General features: G+C 40.3%; 1 protein-coding gene across 2 annotated transcripts in view; it reads left to right on the top strand.

Moving 5' to 3' along the window:
- Positions 1 to 25,811, top strand: part of adamts17 (ADAM metallopeptidase with thrombospondin type 1 motif, 17) — a 347,817-nt gene that overhangs the window by 127,401 nt on the left and 194,605 nt on the right. For both annotated transcript variants that reach the window (XM_060941102.1, XM_060941103.1), the window contains exon 8: positions 19,231 to 19,336. In XM_060941102.1, the coding sequence (XP_060797085.1) occupies positions 19,231 to 19,336 (106 nt within the window). The remainder of the gene's footprint in view (positions 1 to 19,230; positions 19,337 to 25,811) is intronic.

Raw genomic sequence — 25,811 nt, forward strand, 5'->3', positions numbered from 1 at the left:
AATTTCAAAATTTTTAAATTAGAGACTTCAAATTGAAATTTTGAGTGGCTAGTATCTCCATCCTTGACTCTTGTATGCTGCATAAATGGGAATAAAAACATATTTTTGAGAGTTAAAATCGACCACAAAGTTGGCATTCGAGCTGCCCCGCTGAGCCAGCCAGCCCTGAGTGCGTGCTGTAACAGCGTTAACCGGTTTTAAGGCCAAGGCCTTTTACAGCTATAGACCAAAGTCATATAAATAAAAATTTATGGTGAAAGTAAGAAATACTGTCACTGACTTGCTCAACTAAGACTGATTTGACTTCACTGATTGTGGGTTGACTCTCATTAAAACAGGATGGGCGTTATAACTTATGCAACATACATGTACATGCATGAATTTTCATTGAGAAAACGTAAAAGGCTAATTAAATAATCAGATGAACTGAGACAATCACATTCTGAAGCAAATGAAATAATCTTTTACCGGTAACTTAAACACACAATACAAGTTACACATATTAATCTAAATGCAGGTAAACAACGTGTTTTTTTTTTTTTTTTTATCCAAATGAGAGTTGGAGCTTACCCGTCTGTGTTCTTGCTTCTTGAAGGCCGATTGATTTTGAAACAATCTGACTTTCAGTTGTTTGTTCAGTTCTCCGTTCATTCACTTCTTACATGCAAGGGCGAGATGGCAGCAATATCCAGTTTAGAAATCAGACGGCTGCTCCACTCATTAAGTCAAGTCAAGTTTATTTGTATAGCGCTTTTAACAATAAACATTGTTGCAAAGCAGCTTTACAGAATTTGAACGACTTAAAACATGAGCTAATTTTATCCCTAATCTATCCCCAATGAGCAAGCCTGTGGCGACGGTGGCAAGGAAAAACTCCCTCAGACGACATGAGGAAGAAACCTCGAGAGGAACCAGACTCAAAAGGGAACCCATCCTCATTTGGGCAACAGCAGACGACATGACTATAACATTAACAGTTTTAACATGAAGTCAGTTTCGTTGATGTTATAAACTCTTCATTGATGGAAACTTGAGTGCAAAACTGTTCATGACAACTGCAGTCCTAAAGTTAGCAAGTCAACTGTAGTCCTCAGCCATAAAAGCATTACTGTGAGTGTCCTCCAAGTGTGACTTTCAACTGTCCACATGGGGCCGTCCTCCACAGGAGCGATGAGATGAGACTCCAACCAGACACAGGGCACCAGGATGGATCAGGCAGGTCCGAGGAGCAGAGGAGGTCAGCATCTCGATCCCAGGACCGACATGTAACTCAGAGGGACAGATTTTTTTGGGGGAGAGAGAGAGAGAAAAAACACAGGTTGTTAGGTATGCCCAATGTCACCTGAATAAGTAGGAACAGTATACATATTGCACTGAGTACAAGCAGGGACTCCGGCAACTAACTAACTACGGCATTCACTTTTCTTCAGACTGTGTAGTCCGCCATTACTGCTCGGCTCAGGCAATTACTAAAACTCGGGACGGAACGGGATGTCACCGGTTTTAGCAACAACTGTGGGGAGGTCACTGCCCGAGTGATATGTCCCGTCCTGTTCCGTCCCGGGTTTTAGCAGCAACCCTCAGCTCACTCCGGGAGGACTGGTGCAACTGAACTCATTTTCCTTTAAAAAAAAATTTAATTAAAAAAAATACTTTCCTTTTCTTGTAGTTTTCTTTTCCTTTAATTGTTGATACTTCTTCACCCTCTTTCAATACGGGTTTATAGCCAACGCTCCTCAACAGATCAGAGGTCTCATACGAGTCTTCAGTAAAATGTGCAGAGGAGAGACCACTTCGGAGGCACCCAATGTGCCCATGAACTTCTCGCAAAATGCTTCCAAATCTTTGCAGTTTGAACATTCTTGGACCATGAATGCAACATAAATCTACTTTCTGTTGTGTTGCTGCACTGGCCAAAAACACATCTACGTGACATGGTGATAAATTAGCTCAAAGTGGAGGATCGGAGTTGCAGTCAGCTCTGTGTTTTAGTATCGCGGAAATGGTGATGAGACAGATAGACTTCCTGTTGTGACGTTACGGACGTCAAGGTTATTCACTCAGACCGCTACCTATATAAATCACCTTAATCGTAAAAATTACTATATAGATTTATTGTTAACGCTTAAAACTATAACTGTGCCATTCTTGAGGTCTCAAGGCATTTATAAACAAGTGAGGCCATGGTTCTGCGTATATGCTTTAACATTTTTGGAAGGAGTCTCCAGTGTCAGCACTTTTTTTTTCTTTTTTTTCTTTTTTCTTTATTGTTATTATCACAGATTACAATACACAGCAGGCATCAGTCTCTTGATTTACAGTTACTATCAAGAAATATAGAACATATCAAGACGTACTGTTTTTGAAAGGTGTTATGATATTAAATAAGATGTAAAAAAAAAAAACAAGAGTTGGAGCATTGCATTTTCCATGTTATACTTACTGTGATCCAGAAGCAATGTGCAAAATATATACATTTACGTGTGTGTACGAAAGAAATAAAACAAACCAAAAACAGGAATGGAAAAAAAAAAGCTTACGGCCAAACCACTCTGACAACACCTGATCTTGTGTCAGCACTTTCTAACAGGCAGAACAGGTAGAGCTGTAAAGAAATTTTCCACCAAATGAAAGTCTTCATGAGAGAGAAAAAATATAGGTTGGTGAAGGAATGATTGTTTATAGCTGCTATAATGTAAGTGAAAACAGCAACTAACTTGTTTAGCAGATGTTTCAGAACATTAAAACATGACTATAAACCGATTTTAAAAAAAAGTGTAGTGTTCTTGAATGAGATCATCAGTGACGGCGTAGCTCACTCCGGCCCCGTCTAGTCCAGAAGGAACAATATAAAGTGGGCCACCTTGCACAATAAATGTTGCAAGCTATATACACAACACTATATACAAGCTGGATATAGAAGCTATATATACCCTAGGAATACCGACCTATTTGCCAGAAAGAATCCAAAATGACGAGGAATTGACAGAGAAGAAGCGATTTTTGTTGAACTGGTCATTAAGGCTTAATTAGTCCATAACTTCATTAATGATTGTAATAAAAGAAATCTGGGTAGAAGTTATATGCACCCTAGGTACCCCTACCTTCATGCCAGAAAGAATCAAAATCGGTGAATTGAGCCCTAACTGCTCATTAGGGCTTAATTACTCCATATCTTCATTATTAATTGCAATTATGCAAATTTGGTAGAAGCTACATATATGCGCCCCAGGCAGACCTACCTTCCTGCCAAAAAGAATAAAAATCGGTGAAGAATTGAGAGAGAAGAAGCGATTTTTGTGAAATGTAGACAACAGACAGACGGACAGATGACGGACAACACATGATGGCATAAGCTCATCGCCTATCGGCCGGATGAGCTAATAAATAAACAAATTGTTATCATTGACAAGCTGCTGTTGTATAAGCGGAATTAAACACTTCAGGATGTGCTGTTATTGGTAAATAATCAACTTTGGGATGGTAAGAGTAACTATGTTTCACACTGAAATCACATTACTCCACCCCATTGTTTTCCCTTTTTTTATACCTCCGCCACCGTAAGGTGCAGGAGGCATTATGTTTTCGGGTTGTCTGTCTGTCCGTGCGTCCCGAAACCTTGTGATCCGTCCGTGCGTGCGTCCGTCCTGAAACCTTGTGAACGCGATATCCCAAAGGCTAATGAAAGGAATTTCACCAAACTTTCACCATTTGTGCGCTTTGGGACAAACATGAACTGATTAGATTTTGAGATCAAAAGGTCTAAGGTCAAGGTCACTGTGAGGTCAAATGTCTGTCCGAAAACCTTGTGAACACAATATCTCCAAGGCTATTACAAGTAATTTCACCAGGTCAAGATTACTGTGAGGTCAAATGTCCATCCCCAAATCACAACTTAATAAGGCGTGTAGTCTACCAGGCGGAGGCATCCCCATCGACGCCATTGGCGTCGAGTTCTATCTAGTTCCTATTACAGCATACCTTATTGTTTTATTAACTCTGCCAATTTTGTTGGAGGAGGCTATGTGTTCACTTCCGCTTGTTTGTTTGTTTGTTTGTTTGTTTGTTTGTCTCTTCCCAACGTAACTCAAAAAGTAATGAATGGAGATTGATGAAATTTTGAGGAAAGCTGGGCTATGGGTCAAGGAACAATTGATTAGATTTTGATGCAAATCCAGATATGTATTTGAATCCAGGATTCTTTTGTCTGTTCCTAACATAACTCAAAAAGTAGTGAACAGATTTTGATGAAATTTGGTGTACAGCTTTAGTATTATCCTAGGTTCAAGTGATCTGTTGATAATTTCGATGTTGATAACATGTGGCTTGGTAGAGCTATGCATTCTACCGAGTGTCCTTCTAGTTCTTAAAAACTGCAAGGAAAGATAGGTAGTTGGATCGACAGACATGAGCCAGGGTATTTTGGAAAGTTCACAATTTCCCGCAAGCCACTTGTCACAACCTCTGTGTGTGGCCTTTCAGCTTTGAGTTGTAGTGCTGCTGTACAAGGCTGTGATGTCATCTATAACGAAAGTCTGAAGCAGAAATCCGCTTTAATTAGTCCAAACTCCACTGGAGGTGAAGACAGTGAAAGGTCTTTTCATGACTGAATGGGATTTGGCTTGTGATGTGTTTTTAAGACATAATAAAAGACACAAGTGGAATAAAATCGTGGCCTCAGGGTATGAGGTCAACACCGGTTAATTTTACACCTGGCTTGCACTGTTAGAAGCTTTGCAGGCCGTGTGTGTGTGTGTGTGTGTGTGTGTGTGTGTGTGTGTGTGTGTTTCCATTATTATATCAACCTGTCAGTCATTTAATTTAATCCACCAAGGTACTTTTTACACTGTGGTTGATTACAGACTCTAATCTTATCACAGCTGTAAAGACAGAGTCCATTGTACACCAATGCACTTCAAGCAACACAACAAAACACACACATTTAGGAAAAGGTAATATGCTACTTTTTTCCAGTCCAGGAAGGATAGAGAGGGCGGAAATAATTGCAGCTCTTAAACAACTATGTGTGGTGATAATGAAATAGAATGAAATATAGTAGTGGGAATTTCATGAAAGCATTTAGAACAACATCTGTTTTCCAGTCAACGTGCTGTTTTTGAATGCTGTCGATAAGAGGCGTTATGAATGTTTCCTGTTTGTTCTTGAGTTCCTGTGTAGTCACTTAATATAATTTGCCACAGCACAATTTTGGTTCCAATGAGAAAAGTTAAAATATCGAAAAGTGTTCTTGATCCAACCCAAGTCTTGAGCATCAATTGTTGACTTACCTATGAGAAGAAATTTTAAGACAAAATTTTTTACAACATAGAGAATGATTGGCACCTTTGAAAAACAACAACAAAACGATTGTCTCAAATAAACATTACACATGATGATTCAGATTTTCCACTCAAGCAATTTTTGTTCGATCAAAATCTTTGTTAAAAAAATTCATTTGTCACGTAGTGACAGGGGAAGAATCCAGAGCAAAGCCCCAATTGATTTTCAACCCCTTTGGCAAAGATTTTTTAAACCAGATGCCCTGCCTGACGCAACCCTCTCCAATCTTGGGACTGGCACATGATTTATGCAGCTCCACTGGCTGGGTATTTTACCTAATCTGCATGTCTTTGACAAGAGGGGTAAACTGGAGCACCCAGACACGGGGAGAACATGCAAACTCCACGCAGAATACCCCGTTGGCCCTGGGGTTCGAACCTGGAACTTTCTTGCTGTGAGGCGACAGTGCTAACCACTGCACCACCCAAAAATCTAAGTATATATACAGTGGTGCTTGAAAGTTTGTGAACCCTTTAGAATTTTCTATATTTCTTCATAAATATGACCTAAAACATCATCAGATTTTCACACAAGTCCTAAAAGTAGATAAAGAGAACCCAGTTAAACAAATGAGACAAAATTATTATACTTGGTCATTTATTTATTGAGGAAAATTATCCAATATTACATATGTGTGAGTGGCAAAAGTATGTGAACCTTTGCTTTCAGTCTCTGGTGTGACCCCCTTGTGCAGCAATAACTGCAGCTAAATGTTTCCGGTAACTGTTGATCAGTGCTGCACACCGGCTTGGAGGAATTTTAGCCCATTCCTCTGTACAGAACAGCTTCAACTCGGGGATGTTGGTGGGTTTCCTCACATGAACTGCTGGCTTCAGGTCCTTCCACAACATTTCGATTGGATTAAGGTCAGGACTTTGACTTGGCCATTCCAAAGCATTAACTTTATTCTTCTTTAACCATTCTTTGGTAGAATGACTTGTGTGCTTAGGGTCGTTGTCTTGCTGCATGACCCACCTTCTCTTGAGATTCAGTTCATGGACAGATGTCTTAACATTTTCCTTTAGAATTTGCTGGTATAATTCGGAGTTCATTGCTCTATCAATGATGGCAAGCCGTCCTGGCCCAGATGCAGCAAAACAGACCCAAATCATAATACTACCACCACCATGTTTCACAGATGGGATAAGGTTCTTATGCTGGAATGCAGTGTTTTCCTTTCTCCAAACATAACGCTTCTCATTGAAACCAAAAAGTTCTATTTTGGTCTCATCCGTCCACAAAACATTTTTCCAGCAGCCTTCTGGCTTGTCCATGTGATCTTTAGCAAACTGCAGATGAGCAGCAATGTTCTTTTTGGAGAGCAGTGGCGTTCTCCTTGCAACCCTGCCATGCACACCATTGTTGTTCAGTGTTCTCCTGATGGTGGACTCATGAACATTAACATTAGTCAATGTGAGAGAGGCCTTCAGTTGCTTAGAAGTTACCCTGGGGTCCTTTGTGGCCTCGCCGACTATTACACGCCTTGCTCTTGGAGTGATTTTTATTGGTTGACCACTCCTGGGGAGGGTAACAATGGTCTTGAATTTCCTCCATTTGTACACAATCTGTCTGACTGTGGATTGGAGGAGTCCAAACTCTTTAGAGATGGTTTTGTAACCTTTTCCAGCCTGATGAGCATCAACAACGCTTTTTCTGAGATCCTCAGAAATCTCCTTTGTTTGTGCCATGATACACTTCCACAAACATGTGTTGTGAAGATCAGACTTTGATAGATCCCTGTTCTTTAAATAAAACAGGGTGCCCACTCACACCTGATTGTTATCCCATTGATTGAAAACACCTGACTCTAATTTCACCTTCAAATTAACTGCTAATCCTAGAGGTTCACATACTTTTGCCACTCACAGATATGTAATATTGGCTCATTTTCCTCAATAAATAAATGACCAAATATAATATTTTTGTCTCATTTGTTTAACTGGGTTCTCTTTATCTACTTTTAGGACTTGTGGGAAAATCTGATGATGTTTTAGGTCCTATTTATGCAGAAATATAGAAAATTCTAAAGGGTTCACAAACTTTCAAGCACCACTGTACAGTACTAGTCAAAAGTTTGGACATCACAGCGGTAACCGGTTTTAAGGCCGAGGCCTTTTACAGCTATAGACCAGAGTCATTTAAGTAAAAATTTATGGTGAAAGTAAGAAATACCATTACCGACTTGCTCAACTAAGACTGATTTGGCTTCATTGATTTTGACTCTCATTAAAACAGGATAGTTGTTATAACTTATGCAACATACATGTACATGCATGCATTTTCACTGATAAAACGTAAAGGGCGAATTAAATAATCAGAGGAATGAATGAATGGCTTTATTGTCACTGCACAAATGTACAACGAAAATTTAATTAATCATAGTCTCCTATATGTATTATAGTCTCCGCCATGTGAACTGAGACAATCACATTCTGAAGCAAATCAAATAATCTTATACCGGTAACTTAAATACACAATACAAGTTACATGTATTAATCTAAATGCAGGTAAACAAATGAGAATTGCAGCTTACCTGTCTGTGTTCTCTCTTCTTGAAGGCCGATCTTGTAGCCGATTGTTTTTAAACAATCTGACTTTCAGTTGTTCGTTCAGTTCTCCGCTCATTCACTTCTTCCACGTAAGGGCAAGATATTGCTGCTGAGGCAAGCATATCCAGCAGAGAAATCAGACGGCTTGTCCACTCATTCTCCATTTTCTCCATACTGAGTACTCTGCCATTACTGCTCAGCTCAGGCAATTACTAAAACCCAGTACGGAACGGGATGTCACCGGTTTTAGCAACAACCGTGGGGAGGTCACTGACTGAGCGATAATATGTCACGTCCCATTCTGTCCCGGGTTTTAGCAACAACCCTCAGCTCACACTCCGGGAGAACTGGTGCAACTGAACTTACTTTCCTTTTTTTAAAATACTTTCCTTTTCTTGTAGTTTTCTTTTCCTTTAATTGTTGATACTGCACCCTCTTTCAATACAGGCTTATAGCCAATGCTCCTCAACAGATCAGAGGTCTTGTATAAGTCTTCAGTAAAATGTGCAGAGCAGAGGAGAGACTACTTCGCAGGTGCCCAATGTGCCCATGAACTTCCCGCAAAACGTGTCCAAATCTTTGCAGTTTGAACATTCTTGGGCCACGAATGCAACCTAAATCCACCTTCTGTTGTGTTGCTGCACCCTCCAGCAACAGATCTACATGACATGGCGATAAATTATCTCAAAATGGAAGATCGGAGTTGCAGTCAGCTGTGTTTTAGTATAGCGGAAATAGCGATGCGACCGATAGACTTCGTGCTGTGACGTCACGGATCTCAAGGTCATTCACTCAGACGCTACCTATATGAATCACTTTAATCATAAAAATTACTATATTAGATTTATTGTTAACGCTTAAAACTATTTCTGTGCCATTCTTGAGGTCTCAAGGCATTTATAAACAAAAAGCAAGAGCATGGTTCTGCGTATATGCTTTAAACACCTTACCTTACTTTGCTACCTTGGTCCTCCAGCCTGACGGCAATGGGCCACCATCTTCTTCCATTTCTCAAGGTGGGAGCTTGACACCAGTTTGTACCACCCTGTCGTAGATCTTCCATTACAGTTGCTCTCCAGGTCTTTTTTGATCTCTTGCGCTGTTTTTTCCCTCTAGCTGAATTGCAGTTTTTGCTGGAATGCTATCAGGCATTTGTAGGCTGTGGCCAGTCAGCTGCAATCTTTGGCTTTTGACGATGTTGTTAAGCCTGGTGGTATTGGCTTTTTTTACAATCTCATCGTTGGTTACTCTGTCCTGCCATTTGACACCAAGTATCTTTCATAAGCACCTTTGTTGAAACGTGTCTGGTTGTTTGTCAGTGTTAGAAGTGCTTTTCCATGTGTCTGCTGCATATGTTGTGGTAGAGATTATGATGGACTGGAAGAGTCTCAGCTTTGTCTTGATATCAAATCTCTTTGATTGTCAAATGGTCTGCAATTTGTTGAATACTGAAGCACCTTTCCCAATCCTACATTTGATATCAGCCTTGGCATCCCTATCGCTCATCAGCACACTTCCAAGATACATAAAGTTCTTTAAACACCCCTAATGAATATTTAAATAAATACAAGGAAGTTGTCATTTAAAAAAAAAAAATCTTAATTTGCTCTCAGTCCCTGAGTTGTTTCCTCTAAGTGTGCTCGGTTTCTCTGGGATATAAATATAAGGTTACACACATGTAAAATCTCTTTGCCATCCATTACCTTGGAAACCAAAGAACTTTAAGCACAAAAGAGACTGTTTGTTGTTGACCTGCATAAATCAGGTTGTGGGTTAAAAAAATAAATTTCAAATAAAATTTCATGTCAAGGGCCATAATAAAAGGTTTTACATGTTTGTAACAGGGCGGCACGGTGGTGTAGTGGTTAGCCTCACAGCAAGAAGGTCCTGGGTTCAAGCTCGGCAGCCGGCAAGGGCCTTTCTGTGTGGAGTTTGCATGTTCTCCCCATGTCTGCATGGGTTTCCTCTGGGTGCTCCATTTTCCCCCACAGTCCAAAGACATGCAGGTTAGGTTAATTGGTGGCTCTAAATTGACTGTAGTTGTGAATGTGAGTATGAATGGTTGTTTGTCTCTCTGTGTCAGCCCTGTGATAACCTGGCAACTTGTCCAGGGTGTACCCCGCCTCTCACAGGCTCCAGCTTGCCTGCGACCCTGTAGAACAGGATAAGCGGCTACAGATAATGGATGGATGGATGGATGGATGGATGGATGGATGGATGTTTGTAATAGTGGAAAATTTGCCAGTAACCGAATCCATGAGCACATTGTACACACCAAGAGTGAGGATGATAGTGAAGAAGATAAGCTTTGGTTTCAATTGCCCAGCTTAGTTGTTCTTTGTAGTCATCAAATTTCAAAATTATCTGTTGAAAATGAGCTAAGAACTGGATAGTACATGGTACAAACAAGGTCTAATATGAATGCCAGTTCAAACCAAGGTTAGCTATGTTAGCTATCTGGGGGGAAAAAACTTTAGCTATTTGAGAAATGTTAGTGTTATAAAGAATGTGGATGCTGCTTTCACTGAAGGCAAGTTTATAGCTGTTCTTGAACAGGAGAGTTTTCTAGCATTATGTCCTTCCAAGTTTGTTTCTGCAAGTTAATTTGGCAATAATATTCCTCTCAGGAATGTAGGTTTTGGTATTCTTGGTAATGAGAAGGAGCCTGTGTTTTTACCACAAGGTTTGGTTGAGTGGCAGAGAACTATGTGGTGGTTCTGAACTTTCTAAAGCATTTGTTTAGTGCTGATTTGTTAAATATTCATATTTGTGCTCTTTCCAAGGACTCTGTCAATCCCAAAATTGTGAATATTTACTGTACATTGTGTCACAGTCTCATACTTGCAACTTAAGAGGAATTCCCAAAATTCAGTTCATATTAAACATGATCAGAGTTAGAGTTAAGGGCAGGGTTCGTATTTGTGGATTCTCTTCAGACTTCATTTATATCAGATGGAACAAAATCCATCCTCACTGCACTAATCTCAGGCTTTCACACAATAGGATATATGAGTTCAATTATTAAGGCAATGGCTCAATTTAATATTTTAAGGATATGAATGAATGTGCTACAGTATGACACAATACAATATAATTATGATTCATAAGGCCACAATTCAATGTTTAATATTACCACTGAATCTCCTGCAGTGCAATAGAATGTAATTTAGTGGCCTTTGATCAACTGGTAACCAAATTTGTTCACAATCTGGGGTAAGCTTAATGTTAATTTGTGAATAGTGATGACGTAGACTATTTTAAGTATTAGAGTTAAGATCAAATCACCTTGCTAGCCAATTTACAAATCAGTTTAAAAAATACTTACTTTTTTTTTTACACATCAGTTGTCTGTCGTTTTTTTTTAATAGAAATTGATTTATGATTGATTCATGATCCATTCAGTCATTGCCATTTAAAATGATGTATTGATCCAAATTATCAGAGTATTATATGCCTTACTAGGATTACTTCACTGATAACTTAGTGATGTTAGATCTTAATAGACATGCTCCATCATGTTCCAGGTATGCACCAGTAATCAGTCATGATTTTGCATGATTTTCGATATCCACAGCATTGTTGTTATAGATGTTTTAAAATACAAACTCCATTTCCAGAAAAGTTGGGATATTTTCCAAAATGCAATAAGAACAAAAATCTGTGATTTCTTAATTCACCTGAACCTTTATTTAACCAACAAAAGTACAAAGAAAAGATGGTCAATAGTTTTACTGACCAGGTTAACTGTATTTTGTAAATATAAACGAAGTTAGAATTTGATGCCTGCAACACACTCAAAAATGTTGGGACAGAGGTATTATCATCATCGTGTTACATCCCCTTTCCTTTCAGGAACACTTTTTAATCATATGGGATCTGAGGATACGAATTGTTGCAGTTTAGCAATTGGAATTTTTGTCCATTCTTGATACAAGACTTCAGCTCCTCAACAGTCAGTGGTCACCGTCGTCTGATTCTCCTCTTCATGATGCACCATACGTTCTCAATTGGAGACAGATCTGGACTGGCAGCAGGCCAGTCAAGCACACGCACTCTGTGTCTGTGAAGCCACGCTATTGTAGTCCATGCAGAATGAGGCCTGGCATTGTCCTGCTGAAATAAGCATGGACTTCCCGGGAAGAGACATCACCTTGATGAATATGTCTCTCTAAAATCCCAATATATGCCCCGATATATCTGGTACCTTCATACATGCAACTCACCCATGCCGTGGGCACTGATGCCCCCCATACCATCATAGATGCTGGCTTCTGCACCTTTCTCTGATAACAAACCGGATGGTCATGTTCACCTTTGGCACAGAGAACTCGACGTCCGGTTTTCCCGAAAACAAAGTAAAATGTGGACTCATCTGACCACAGCACACGTTTCCATTCCCTTTGGGTCCGTCTGAGATGAGTTCGGGCCCAGAGAAATCTGCAGCGTTTCTGCATAGAATTGATGAATGGCTTCCTCTTTGCATAATACAGTTTCAGGTTGCATTTCTGGATACAGCAGCAGGCTGTGTTAAGTGACAACAGTTTTCCGAAGTACTCCCGAACCCATGTGGCTATATTTGTCACATTAGGATGACAGTTTCTCAGGCAGTGCCGCCTGACGGCTCGAATGTCACGCATATTCAACAGTGGTTTCTGACCTTGCCCTTTACATACTGAGATGTCTCTGAATTCCCTGAATCTTTTCACAATATTATGTTTTGTAGATTTTGAAAGACCTAAATTCTCTGCAATCTTGCGTTGAGAAATGTTCTTTTTGAATTGACGAACAATTCTCTCACAAATTTTGGCACAAAGGGGTGAGCCATGACCCATCATTGCTTGCAGAGTCTGAGCCTTTGGTGCTGCTCCTTTTATACCCAATCATGATACTCTTACCTGTTACCAATTAACCTGTTTATTACAGGATCTTCCAAAATGGTGTCACCTGAATATCCTATACATTTTTCAGTCTTATTTTGTCTTTGGCCTAATTTTTTTGAGTGTGTTGCAGGCATCAAATTCGAACTTCTTTTATATTTACAAAATACAAGTAAGTTGGTCAGTAAAATGACTGAAAAGCTTTTCTTTGTACTTTCGTCAGTTAAGTAAAAGTTCCCGTGAATTAACAAATCACAGATTTTTGTTCTTATTGCATTTTGGAAAATATCCCAACTTTTCTGGAAACTTTTCTGGGGTTTGTATTATCACTGTTGTATTCCACTGAGGAAGTCTACTTTATGGCTGTGTTTACAATTATACTCAAATGTGAGTTAACAGCTTGCCTCAAAGCTATTTTTTAATTGTTTTGTTTATTTGTATTTAAATATTTCCAGAGGTTATTCCCTTGTTTCAGTTTTGTTACTTAGCAAGACAAAGACTTGCCTTGATAAAGAGTGTACTTAACTTGTTACCTTTTGTCTGGTTAGTGTGCTTCAGTTCAGTCTTCAGTGCAAAAAAAATAATATCAGCAAATGGCCAGATCCACAAACATCACATAATAGTTTTTGAATAGAGTTGTTAAATTTTCTGTAACATTAGCATTTGGCTTTTTAACTCCTGTTTTGCGGTTCATCTCAAGTAGCCTGTGTGACGAAGTGTTCTAAGCACGTAAATTTGAACACTGCATCTAGCCACGTCACCAGCGTGCGTCTCTCAACTGGTTCCTTTGATTTAAATATAGTACATGACGTTGTCTTTTTTCCAGTGTGATTTACTCACATTGTGTTAAGTGATAACATGTGATGCTGTTTCCCTGTTCAGGAAATTTAGTCCATACTTTTTCAGTGCTTAATCCAATCCCAGGTGAATGGATGTTTAGAAGTCATATAAATAATAAAGCGAAGATGAGAAATTATTCACTACTAAGTGAAAAAACACGAAGGTGAAAACCTAAACTGCCTTATTGTCACAGCTTGTTACAAAATGTATTACAGTAGAGCTCTGATCTCAATAATCCGTACATGCAAAGTCTGAAAGAACAAGGTTCGTTTTTCTCAGTATAAAGTCCTATCCATCATCGCATGAAATATCGAGTCCAACCTGGCTTATGTCACTCACAGATGGAGACCCAAAAATGATATGTGTGCACGGTTATCCCAAATGAAAATGTTGAAACTGTTGCTTCTTTCAATAAAACCATCTGGATTCGATTTTATTCTAATGTCACTGATTAAATATATGGTGGTCCCAGGCCAAATGAGGCATTCTGGGATAAGGCCAGTAAGAGACACAAACCAGGTGCCTAAAAGCAGATACGCAGTGATGCAGTGACAGCCTTCAGATGTCGCTTTGTTGGCCAAGTCGATGATTGATGCGGCTTTAAACTAATGAGTTCCTTTGAAGGCACTCTGTTACAATACCAGATGAAACACTCCTTCAACAAAAGTCTTTGCTGAGCCGGGAATAGATTTATATTGGCATTGACTAGCATCTTCTTCACTTCTGGAGGATTGCGTCATTCACATGAACAAAATAAGACTTCTTATCCATTTTGCGGCTTCGCCTTAACGAATGAAGGTGCAGGTCTATGCAAATAGATTCATTTAGTGTGAATTTCCAAGCGTAACAGTGAGGGGGAGAACAGCAACTTCATGAAGTATTACAACCGAAGGGCAGGTATAGTCCTGTGGAATTTCCTTTTCGCCATTTGAAAACAAAATAAAACAATTTTCGAACTTTAAAGAATGATAAAGTTTATTGAATGCTAGTCAACTCTGTTTCTGGCTCAGAAGAGACTTTTGTTGGAGGTGCTCTGTTACAATACCAGATGAAACACTCCTTCAACAAAAGACTTTGCTGAGCTGGGAAGAGATTTATCTTGGTGATGATGAGCATCTTCTTCAGATGTGGAGGATTGTAAGCAAAATAAAACGTCTCAAGGATGAATTATACTTGCTTTTAACTTACTAACTGGGGTAAACCATGGCCTAATGGTTAGAGAAGCAGCTTTGGGGCTAAAAGGTTGTTGGTTCAATTCCCTAGACCAGCAGGAATGGCTGAAGTGCCCTTGAGCAAGGCACCTAAATCCCAACTGCTCCCCAGGCTGATCTGGGTACGTTGTATGTTGCTCTGGATAAGAGTGTCTGTAATATAATGTACTAAATTACATGGCTTTGTCGAAGACTTGATTCTGATTGGCCAATTATGGCATTCTACCGTCTGTTATTTCTGTATAACAGACTGTTGCTGTTAGCAGAAGCAATGAAGTCATTTACAAAGCAGTAAAATAATTAAGTCAATATTTTATGTCAAATTTTTTATTTCAAATGTACAGAGCACTGGTCATTCTTGAGAAATAAACCCCTTCATTACATTACATTAATGGCATTTAGCAGACGCTCTTGTCCAGAGCGACGTACAACATACCCAGAGCAGCCTGAGGAGCAGTTGGGGGTTAGGTGCCTTGTTTAAGGGCACTTCAACCATTCCTGCTGGTCCAGGGAATCGAACCAGTGACCTTTTGGTCCCACAGCCAATTCAGTTGCATGTCTGGTTTGCGTCAGGGTCCTGCATCACCCTGTTGCGGTTTATTTTGCAGTAATAACCAGTTCACTGCACATTATCCCTTACATACAGTTAGGTCCATATATATTTGGACACTGACACCAATTTTGTTTTTTTACCTGTTTACTGAAACATATTCAGGTTATAGTTGTATAATGGACATAAAGTCCAGACTTTCAGCTTTCATTTGAGGGTATCCACATTAAAATTGGATGAAGGGTTTAGGAGTTTCAGCTCCTTAACATGTGCCACCCTGTTTTTAAAGGGACCAAAAGTAATTGGACAATTGACTCAAAGGCTATTTCATGGGCAGGTGTGGGCAATTCCTTCGTTATGTCATTCTCAATTAAGCAGATAAAAGACCTGGAGTTGATTTGAGGTGTGGTGCTTGCATTTGGAAGATTTTGCTGTGAAGAAAACATGCGGTCAAAGGAGCTCTCCATGCAGGTGAAACAAGCCATCCTTAAGCTGCGAAAACAGAAAAAACCCATCCGAAAAATTGCTACAATATTAGGAGTGGCAAAATCTACAGTTTGGTACATCCTGAGAAAGAAAGAAAGCACTGGTGAACTCATCAATGCAAAAAGACCTGGACGTCCACAGAAGACAACAGTGGTGGATGATCGCAGAATAATTTCCATGGTGAAGAGAAACCCCTTCACAACAGCCAACCAATTGAACAACACTCTCCAGGAGGTAGGCATATCAATATCCAAATCTACCATAAAGAGAAGACTGCATGAAAGTAAATACAGAGGGTTCACTGCATGGTGCAAGACACTCATAAGCCTCAAGAATAAAAAGGCTAGATTGTACTTTGCTAAAAAAACATCTAAAAAAGCCAGCACAGTTCTGGAAGAACATTCTTTGGACAGATGAAACCAAGATCAACCTCTACCAGAATGATGGAAAGAAAAAAGTATGGCGAAGGCGTGGTACAGCTCATGATCCAAAGCATACCACATCATCTGTAAAACACGGCGGAGGCAGTGTGATGGCTTGGGCATGCATGGCTGCCAGTGGCACTGGGTCACTAGTGTTTATTGATGATGTGACACAGGACAGAAGCAGCCGGATGAATTCTGAGGTATTCAGAGACGTATTGTGTGCTCAAATCCAGCCAAATGCAGCCAAACTGATTGGTCAGCGTTTCATAATACAGATGGACAATGACCCAAAACATAAAGCCAAAGCAACCCAGGAGTTTATTCAAGCAAAGAAGTGGAATATTCTTGAATGGCCAAGTCAGTCACCTGATCTCAACCCAATTGAGCATGCATTTCACTTGTTAAAGACTAAACTTCAGACAGAAAGGCCCACAAACAAACAGCAACTGAAAACCGCTGCAGTAAAGGCCTGGCAGAGCATTAAAAAGGAGGAAACGCAGCGTCTGGTGATGTCCATGAGTTCAAGACTTCAGGCAGTCATTGCCAACAAAGGGTTTTCAACCAAATATTAGAAATGAACATTTTATCTCATCTCATTATCTCTCTAGCCGCTTTATCCTTCTACAGGGTCGCAGGCAAGCTGGAGCCTATCCCAGCTGACTACGGGCGAAAGGCGGGGTACACCCTGGACAAGTCGCCAGGTCATCACAGGGCTGACACATAGACACAGACAACCATTCACACTCACATTCACACCTACGGTCAATTTAGAGTCACCAGTTAACCTAACCTGCATGTCTTTGGACTGTGGGGGAAACCAGAGCACTCGGAGGAAACCCACGCAGACACGGGGAGAACATGCAAACTCCGCACAGAAAGGCCCTCACTGGCCATGGGGCTCGAACCCAGACCTTCTTGCTGTGAGGCGACAGCGCTAACCACTACACCACCGTGCCGCCCTGTACAGAACCAAAATTAGAAAAATGTTGTCTCTGTCCAAAAATTTATGGACCTAACTGTATATGTTGATAAGATGGCATGGTGTAATACCAGTTTAAATAGTGGTGGCATTATAGCACCATGTGGCATCGTGTCCGCAACGGACTAAAAAATAGCATTGTCTCAAATCACCTACTTGTGTATTGTTCAAGACAGTTATTGAGTCCTGTTTTAATATTACATTTAATGTTTATTTTTAAAAAATAAACGTGTATATATATGTGTGTGTGTGTGTGTGTGTGTGTGTGTGTGTGTGTGTATATATTTTTTTTTTTCTGTCCACATTCACTGGATATGAGCAATCGTGTGCTCTGATTGGCTACTCTGCTACTAGGATATGGTGGAGCATGTTGCTGAACCAACCGAGGATGAAATAAAAACTCTACTCGAAAGCAAACCCCCCCAAAAATACAAAAAAAGCAACAAAATATGGAATGAAAATATTTAATGATAAGAACGTATCTGTTTTTATTTTTCAAGAATTATTATTATAGCATTTTTCACAAATTGCTACTGTCATTTCGCCGGTTTGCTTACATTCTAAGCGTAAATGATTTTGTTGATGTTTTGTCTAAAATTTTTATTTCTTGAATTTCAGAATAAAAATGCTCTGTTTCTCAAAATCCAGTGAATGCGGACAGAATAAAACAGTTATTCCACTCAGTCTCGTCCTACATGGCTTATAGTCAACTTGGCACTACGTGCCTTGTCGGCTATCAGCTCATGTACAACTCGATTTCATGGAATAACTGTTATATATACTTTATTGATCCCAAGCTGGGAAATTGTTCCAATACAATAGTTACGATAATATGAAGGTATACATGTACATAGTGCAGTTTAATTCAATACCTTGATGAAGTTGTAACTGGTAATAAAATGGTGGGGATTTTTAATTAACAGCATGTGTAACTGCAGCATAATCCATATCTCAAACTGCACCTTCTTGCCGCAATCATCTTCATATGCAGTTGCTTCAAATAATCTACTGCCCATTAAATCATGCATTGCACAGCGGTATGAAGGAGTCGTGCAGGGTGAGGGTGGGAGATGCAGCAGCGCGTCTTTGCTCTGAGGAATGCTCAGTTTCTAGGAACACAGAATCCCTCAAAGAATGTTTTGTAACATGGAAGGGCTAGAAATGAAAATTTAATTGTATATTGAGTCAAAGGGTCAAAGGTTTTTCTCAGACAGTTTCTCTAAATAAGCAAACGCCATTTGTGTTTCTTTCTTTCTGGAACATGTCATCTGCAATAAAAACTACTTGTGCGAGTACCAAAACCAACTTGGCTTAGCAAGCAGTTTTTTTGAACAGCTCATACATATAAACATTTTATGTGTGACTTTAAAAAAAAACACAAACATGAAATGATCTTAGAAAATATAATGTCGAGCAATGGGTTTTGAGCTTCACTGCTAAGTAAGCTTCACTTGCAAACAAAAGAAGTTCAGGGTCACTTACAGTACTGTGAATATAAGCCCTCAACATTTCAACATCGGTTCAAGTGAGTCAGCGTCGCTTAAAATGAATCGATGTTAAAGGTTTCTCCTCTTGTTGTTACCCTGATGGATGATTAACACAGTGTCATTGGTGCATAATTGGTGCATGGGGTGCATCAGTATTAGAAACCTCACAGGTATACAGAGACTGGTGAACTGAAAACAACTCATCAAGCCTTGCTAGTGAATTTAGCAGAGCCACACTGGAATGTCCTCGACACTGGCTCATTTTGGGTGATCAGTGCTAAGAACATTACATTCTCACGATGGAAAGCAGGCACAGAGGAACATCTGGCCAGGAGAGGAGGAGTGAGAGAAAATAGTCACAGCTGTAGTAGCGTTTGAAAAATTGTAGTCCCACATAAAGCTGGAAATGGTCAGGCATGCATTTATTAAATGTAACATAACGCTCTAATGGGATTTTTTTTTTTTTTCCCTTCCCCCCCCGTACAGGTATTGCCTATTTAGGTGGCACCTGCAGCGCCAAGAGGAAGTGCGTAGTAGCTGAGGACAACGGCCTCAACCTGGCCTTCACCATTGCCCATGAGCTTGGACACAAGTGAGTCCTTAATCCTGCTTTCATAATGAAGAAACTCCACATCATACACCACAAGTGCTACATAGCGTATAGAAAGCAGTCCATATGGGCAGCAGTTTTAAAGAAACTAATACAGTTTTCCTGGTGAATGAGTCCATTTCAATGGGAAAAGATGCAGGATGGAAAAACAAATTTATTTCCAGCAGAGTGACTGTAGCTGAAGTTTAATGCCACAAATAAGTCCACTTTTGAAGTGTAAGCTTTGTGAGCTTTACTTTTGATTCATAATGTCACTTGATGCTCACTAAAATAAAAAAAAATAATCAAATAAGTAACAAGTTTTGCCAGGCAAAACAAACCTCGCCTGGCAGCACTTATTTTATACCTGTATGTTGATAATGGTAATATTTCTCAATCATCAGCTGTCCAGTTATAGTCCTATGAAAATCCATGACATTGAGTTTGATATTGAAGTCATTCAAGGTCAAAGATCATGGCACCAAATGAAAGCCCATATGGCACTTCCTACAAGTTGATAATGGTAAATATCTGTCTACCATCAACCGTTTTCAAGTTACAGTCCTCTGAAAATACGTGACCTTGAGTTTGACCTTTCAAGGTCACTCAAGGTCAAAGATCATGGTGCCAAATGAAAGGCCATATGGGAGTTCCTATATGCTCATAATAGTAAACATCTGTCTATCAGCAATTGTTTGAGTTATAATGGAAAATGTTATTTTGACTAAAAGGTTGACCTTTCTGGTGACCTTAACCTTCACCTTGACTTGATTACCCCAAAAATTTAATCATGTAATCTACAGACCACTGCCCACCAACCCTGAAAATTTGAAGTCAATCGGTGCAACCATCTAGACGCTAGATTGTTAACAGGCAGACACACACAAAACCAAACAAATGAAAGTTTGAAAGAAAACTATGAGAGATACCCCATCATGTAGCATATCAATGGAAGCAGAATTGAAAGATGAGCATTTTGGAATTGGTTTGAAGTAAATATGATGAATATGAAGGAAGATATTGCGAAAAAAAAAAGATTTTGACCCTTTTGGTCACCTTGACCTTGACCAGATGACCCTCAAAGTGTTGACGGTTCTATATGAGACCAATGCCCATCTATCCTGAAAGTTTTTCATGAAGCTTGGTCCAGCCCTTTTTGCGTAAAGTTGCTAACAAAGAAACTCCACCGAAAACAATACCTCACCGCCTGGTGGACTCTGTCCCAGGCAAGGTGACTAGAAGGGCACTTGGTAGAGTGCATACCTCCACCAAGCCACATATTCGGATTTGCATCAAAATTTATTCCATTGTTCTTCGGCCCATGGCTCACCTTTCCTCAAAATTTCATGTAAATCCATTCTCTAGTTTTTGAGTTACATTGGGAAAATAAACTAACTAACAGAGGTGAAAACACATCCTTCAACAAAGTTGGTGGAGGTAAAATAAATAAATAAATAAATAAATAAATAAAACCACAAAATCCTAACTGACTAGTATGATCATGATTTCCTTGAAATCCGCATCCACCAGGACCAAGATGACTGACAGATAAACAATAAACTGAAGTTGAAATAAATATGGCTTTACTTTCTTTTCTTATCATAACTGTGTACTTAGTTAATTGGTCATTTTACACTTTGTAATAGACAGATTGTGGAGTTGTGAGTTTCTGCAGCTAGTAATGGTTTTACCTGGCAGAGAAGCTACGCCTGCGCAAAGCCCCCAACCTGGAGGACCAGAGTTTGAAAGGAAAGCTTACTGCCTGGAATGGCATGTAAAACTGGCAGATCGAAGATGTTGTATACCAGTGAGTGAGTGTTGAAGAGAGCAACTGGTTTTGAGGCGCCAGTAACCCACTTTTACCCCTTCTCCTGCCAGTGCAAACTGTTCTGCCGTGAGAAGGCCAGGAGCTAGACTTTGGTTGTTAGAGGATCTATTTTACGCATGTCTTTGGGGAATTTTATAAGACTTGGAGAGCTCGTCCTCTAAGCTGCCCCAGGCGATAACAACCTTTAGAACCAAAGGTCCTAAAGGTACGGTTCCACGATCACATTTTGAACCTTGAGATAAGAAGGAGAACTGGTTGCTGTAGCCTGGGAATCAGTATAAGCTACTGCCGTCTCCTTTACTTTGGGCATGTGGCACGAATATCAGATGGCAGGCTCCCTAAATTCCTGCTAGATTGGGTTCCTGCCCACCCATGGCTCTAGAGGTGTTGGATGCCCAAGACTAAACATCCTGAAGATGCTGGGTAACGATCTTCAGCTGTATCTAGGAGAGGATTACAATATCGCAACGAGGAAGCTTTGTGCGTTGGATCGAGCTAAATGGCACTGAATTGTATGTTCCACCAAACAACAATTAAGAGATTGTAAGCAGGCAGACCCGGTGCAAGATGGATGAAACTCTGACCAAGGTAGGTAATAGATAGCGGATATACGTACAATGATTGATTTAATACTAATTTTGTCACCTTGGCTCGTCAGTTCACTAGTGTAAGTTAGCTTAAGTGGCTAATGCTAGGCTATTACGATCCTGTGGTGAGTGTTATTAGCAGGTTATCTTTAACTTTTTTTTTTTTTATTTCCCCTTTTTCATATCGCTAGAGAGACACCAACTGCTGGAACCAAATTCCTTGTGTGTGTCAACACGCTTGGCTAATAAACGTGATTGGGCAATTCCATGTAAATGTCAACCTCACCATGCAAAAATAAAGCAACATGTAATACATTAAAACCACTCCCAGAGATATCACCTAGGCCTGTATTTTACAGATGTGAATAAGTTGAACCAATTTGTAACCAACCTAATATGTCACTGTCAGTCTTTCTTTCTTATAATGTAAAACCCAAGCTAAAATCAACTTTGATCATGTACAATTCTATATTATTGCCACAAGCCACAGAAATGTATGCTAAAATCCACAAAACAGCAAAACAATAGCCATCCTAAATATTATTTAAGAACTTTGATAGTTTTAGCTGATATTTAGAGAGTTTTTCAAAGGGTTATGGTGGTTAAATTGCTGATTTTCTAAACATATGCCATGTCTATTTCAGACGCGTCACATCCATAACGGAATTTTGTCACATCCATAACACTGACTTTTCCTTCCAAAACTCTGCATGAAATACAAAATATTTTAAACAAAGATTTTTTAATATTCACCTTGGACCCCTCTATCAAATGGATATCTCCATTTCGACATTAGGTTTACAATTTCACAGAGTTTGATAAAAATGTACAGTCACCCAAGAAAAGTGATACTTTTTCTGTCACATCCATAACGCATCTTTTATTGGCATTTTCTGGCATGCCCTAGATGTACTATGGGAATTGTTCTTGTTCTATCACTTCTCCAGTATGGTACAGCCTTAAAATATGCAACACCTGTTTAAATACTGGGAGACAATAAAACATGCACTGGGTCATTTGTTGCCATTTTGAGTTCAAGTGTCACGTCCATAACGCTGGAATTGCCCGATTCTGATTCTGCTTTACCTTAATTGGACATCTCACTTGGTACTGAAACAGAGTATAGCAGGGGTTGTCAATTGACAGGTTAGGGGATTAGGGTCTAGGTTAGGGTGGTCCCCAAATTTTTTTTTTTTAGGATTTTGTTACGACCACCTTACCTTTTTTTTTTTTTTTTACATTGCCTAAAAGAAGTTATTGTGCGAAATTTGGTTAAGATTGAACAATGTTTAGAGGTGCCACAAAGCCATTAAAGTTTTCACTCAAGACACAATATAAAATAATGTGGCTTATTAACTGTTTCATATTAATACAAACAATACAGTAATATAAACTTCCTGTGTTCAAAGTAACAATAGCTATTACTTGTCTGTGATTTTCTAAACCCTTCGGTATTATGGTATCTTGTGAAGATAAAAGAACACACTAAGGCCAAGTTTACATTAGACCGTATCTGTCTCGTTTTCTTCGCGGATGCACTGTCCGTTTACATTAAAACGCCTGGAAACGCCGGGAAATGGGAATCCGCCAGCGTCCACGTATTCAATCCAGATCGTGTCAGCTCCGGTGCTGTGTAAACATTGAGAATACGCGGATACGCTGTGCTGAGCTCTAGCTGGCGTCGTCATTGGACAATGTCACTGTGACATCCACCTTCCTGATTCGCTGGCGTTGGTCATGTGACGCGACTGCTGAAAAACGGCGCGGACTTCCGCCTTGTATCACCTTTCATTAAAGAGTATAAAAGTATGAAAATACTGCAAATACTGATGCAAATACTGCCCATTGTGTAGTTATGATTGTCTTTAGGCTTGCCATCCTTCCACTTGCAAGTGGTAAGTGATATGCGCTGGGATCACACACACAGCGGCTCAGTCCCGAATCACTACTTGTGCACTTCACTCGCGCGCTCTGTGAGCTGCGCAGGGCCGGAGTGCGCACCCTCCAGAGGGCACTTGCTGTTCAGGGCGGAGTGATTTGGAGCGCAGGATGCCTGCGGAGCCGAGCGTATCCGTGTATTGGTGTTGCTGTGTGCACGCGAATCGTGTATTGGTGTTGCTGTGTGCACGCTAATCGTTTTAAAAACGTTAATCTGATAATCCGCTGATACGGTCTAATGTAAACCCCACCTAAGGACTTCCCTAGCAGAAGGAAGCTTTCTCCCAGACAGTTCCTTGGAAGTGGGACCAATTAACCAAACATAATTGTCCTTTCTGGTTTTGTGCTTTGCACCACCGGTACTACTTGTATTACTGTTGCTAGCCATCTGAAAAACATAGAAAGAAAAACATTCACAACTTCATCAGCATATTACGATCAGTGCTCATTGTTTAAGAACCCCTTAGTGCATGAAAGTTAACCTTCTATCAGTCTATAAACTCTTCCTGCCTCTTCTTTTTCATAGAAGTGGCATATTCCCTCTAGAACTGTGACTTTTTGGGGGTTTGAGATCTTCTCTGTAACAGTCTACACACCAACTAATGTTAATGGCTTAACCCGATTTGCAACCTCGTGTGGCACCTCTAAATATTAACCAATTTTTCTGAAATTTTGCTTGTTGCCTTCTTTTAGCCTATGTAAAAAAAAATGGTAGGGTGGTCGGAATGTTTTGGTAAAAAAAAAAATTTTCCTATACATTTCGGGACCAGGCGGCACGGTGGTGTAGTGGTTAGCGCTGTCGCCTCACAGCAAGAAGGTCCTGGGTTCGAGCCCCGGGGCCGGCGAGGGCCTTTCTGTGCGGAGTTTGCATGTTCTCCCCGTGTCCGCGTGGGTTTCCTCCGGGTGCTCCGGTTTCCCCCACAGTCCAAAGACATGCAGGTTAGGTTAACTGGTGACTCTAAATTGACCGTAGGTGTGAATGTGAGTGTGAATGGTCGTCTGTGTCTACGTGTCAGCCCTGTGATGACCTGGCGACTTGTCCAGGGTGTACCCCGCCTTTCGCCTGTAGTCAGCTGGGATAGGCTCCAGCTTGCCTGCGACCCTGCACAGGATAAGCGCTTAATGGATGGAAGCAAACAAAGCTTAACACTGTGACTTTAAACTATTTACAGACGCAAACTAATCACTAAAGGTTGTCACCTTTCGGTCATCCAGAATTTTATGCAGCTCATCGTTTATGAATTGAACTAAATGGCCCTGTACTGCCTTAAAGAAACCCTCAAAAAAGGTTGAGCTCTCATTGTGGAAGAAGATTATGCTAAATGATTGCCTCTGACTTTCCATCGTTGTTGGCGTTTTTGGCTGAAAGATTGCCATAAATGCATTTTATACTTGTGTGTGTGTGTGTGTGTGTGTGTGTGTGCGCCTGAATCTTTGATTTTACTCCCACCCTACTCTGTATCCCCCCCCCCCCCCCCCCCCCCCCCCCCACACACACACACACACACACACAATTCATTTGTTCTCTGTGCCACATTTTGGCTGAAAATATTAGCCCTTTATCCAGTCCAGGCTCCATCTTGGCGTAGGTGTTACTACTTTTTCCACAACTGTGCCGTCTCATTATCTTCCCTGGTCTAAAGAAAGCCTTCTTTGATACGCCAGCATCGAGCAGCCAACATCAAACTCACCTGGATATGTAGCCAAGTTGTATTCGCATTAGTGTAGGCTTTGCGGCTGTGCCAGTCATGTGTGGAGTTATCACAACGGGTGCTTTAAGGCCTGTCATTAAGAAGCTGGCATACAGCGAGACCGACTGGTGCCGAGACGCAGGACACGCTTGTGTAGCCGGTGCCATGGCTCTAACACACATCTCACACCCACCCACGTACACACACACACACACACACACACACACACACACACACAAGCCCCCATTGTGCTCACTCTATAAAACACCTCTTAAAAAGTGAATATTAGAGCTTTGAGTGGAACTTCGTTTGAACAGCGTAAAAATCTACAGTGTAGTGTAGCATGTCAGGAGATTTGAGTGTTAGCGTTTCACTTGGATTAGCCAGCCAGCTATATATGTCGGCTTGACATTTACATGCTCAAATACACTTTA

The sequence above is a fragment of the Neoarius graeffei genome, chromosome 15, assembly GCF_027579695.1.
Source record: "Neoarius graeffei isolate fNeoGra1 chromosome 15, fNeoGra1.pri, whole genome shotgun sequence".
Classification (NCBI taxonomy): Eukaryota; Metazoa; Chordata; class Actinopteri; order Siluriformes; family Ariidae; genus Neoarius; species Neoarius graeffei.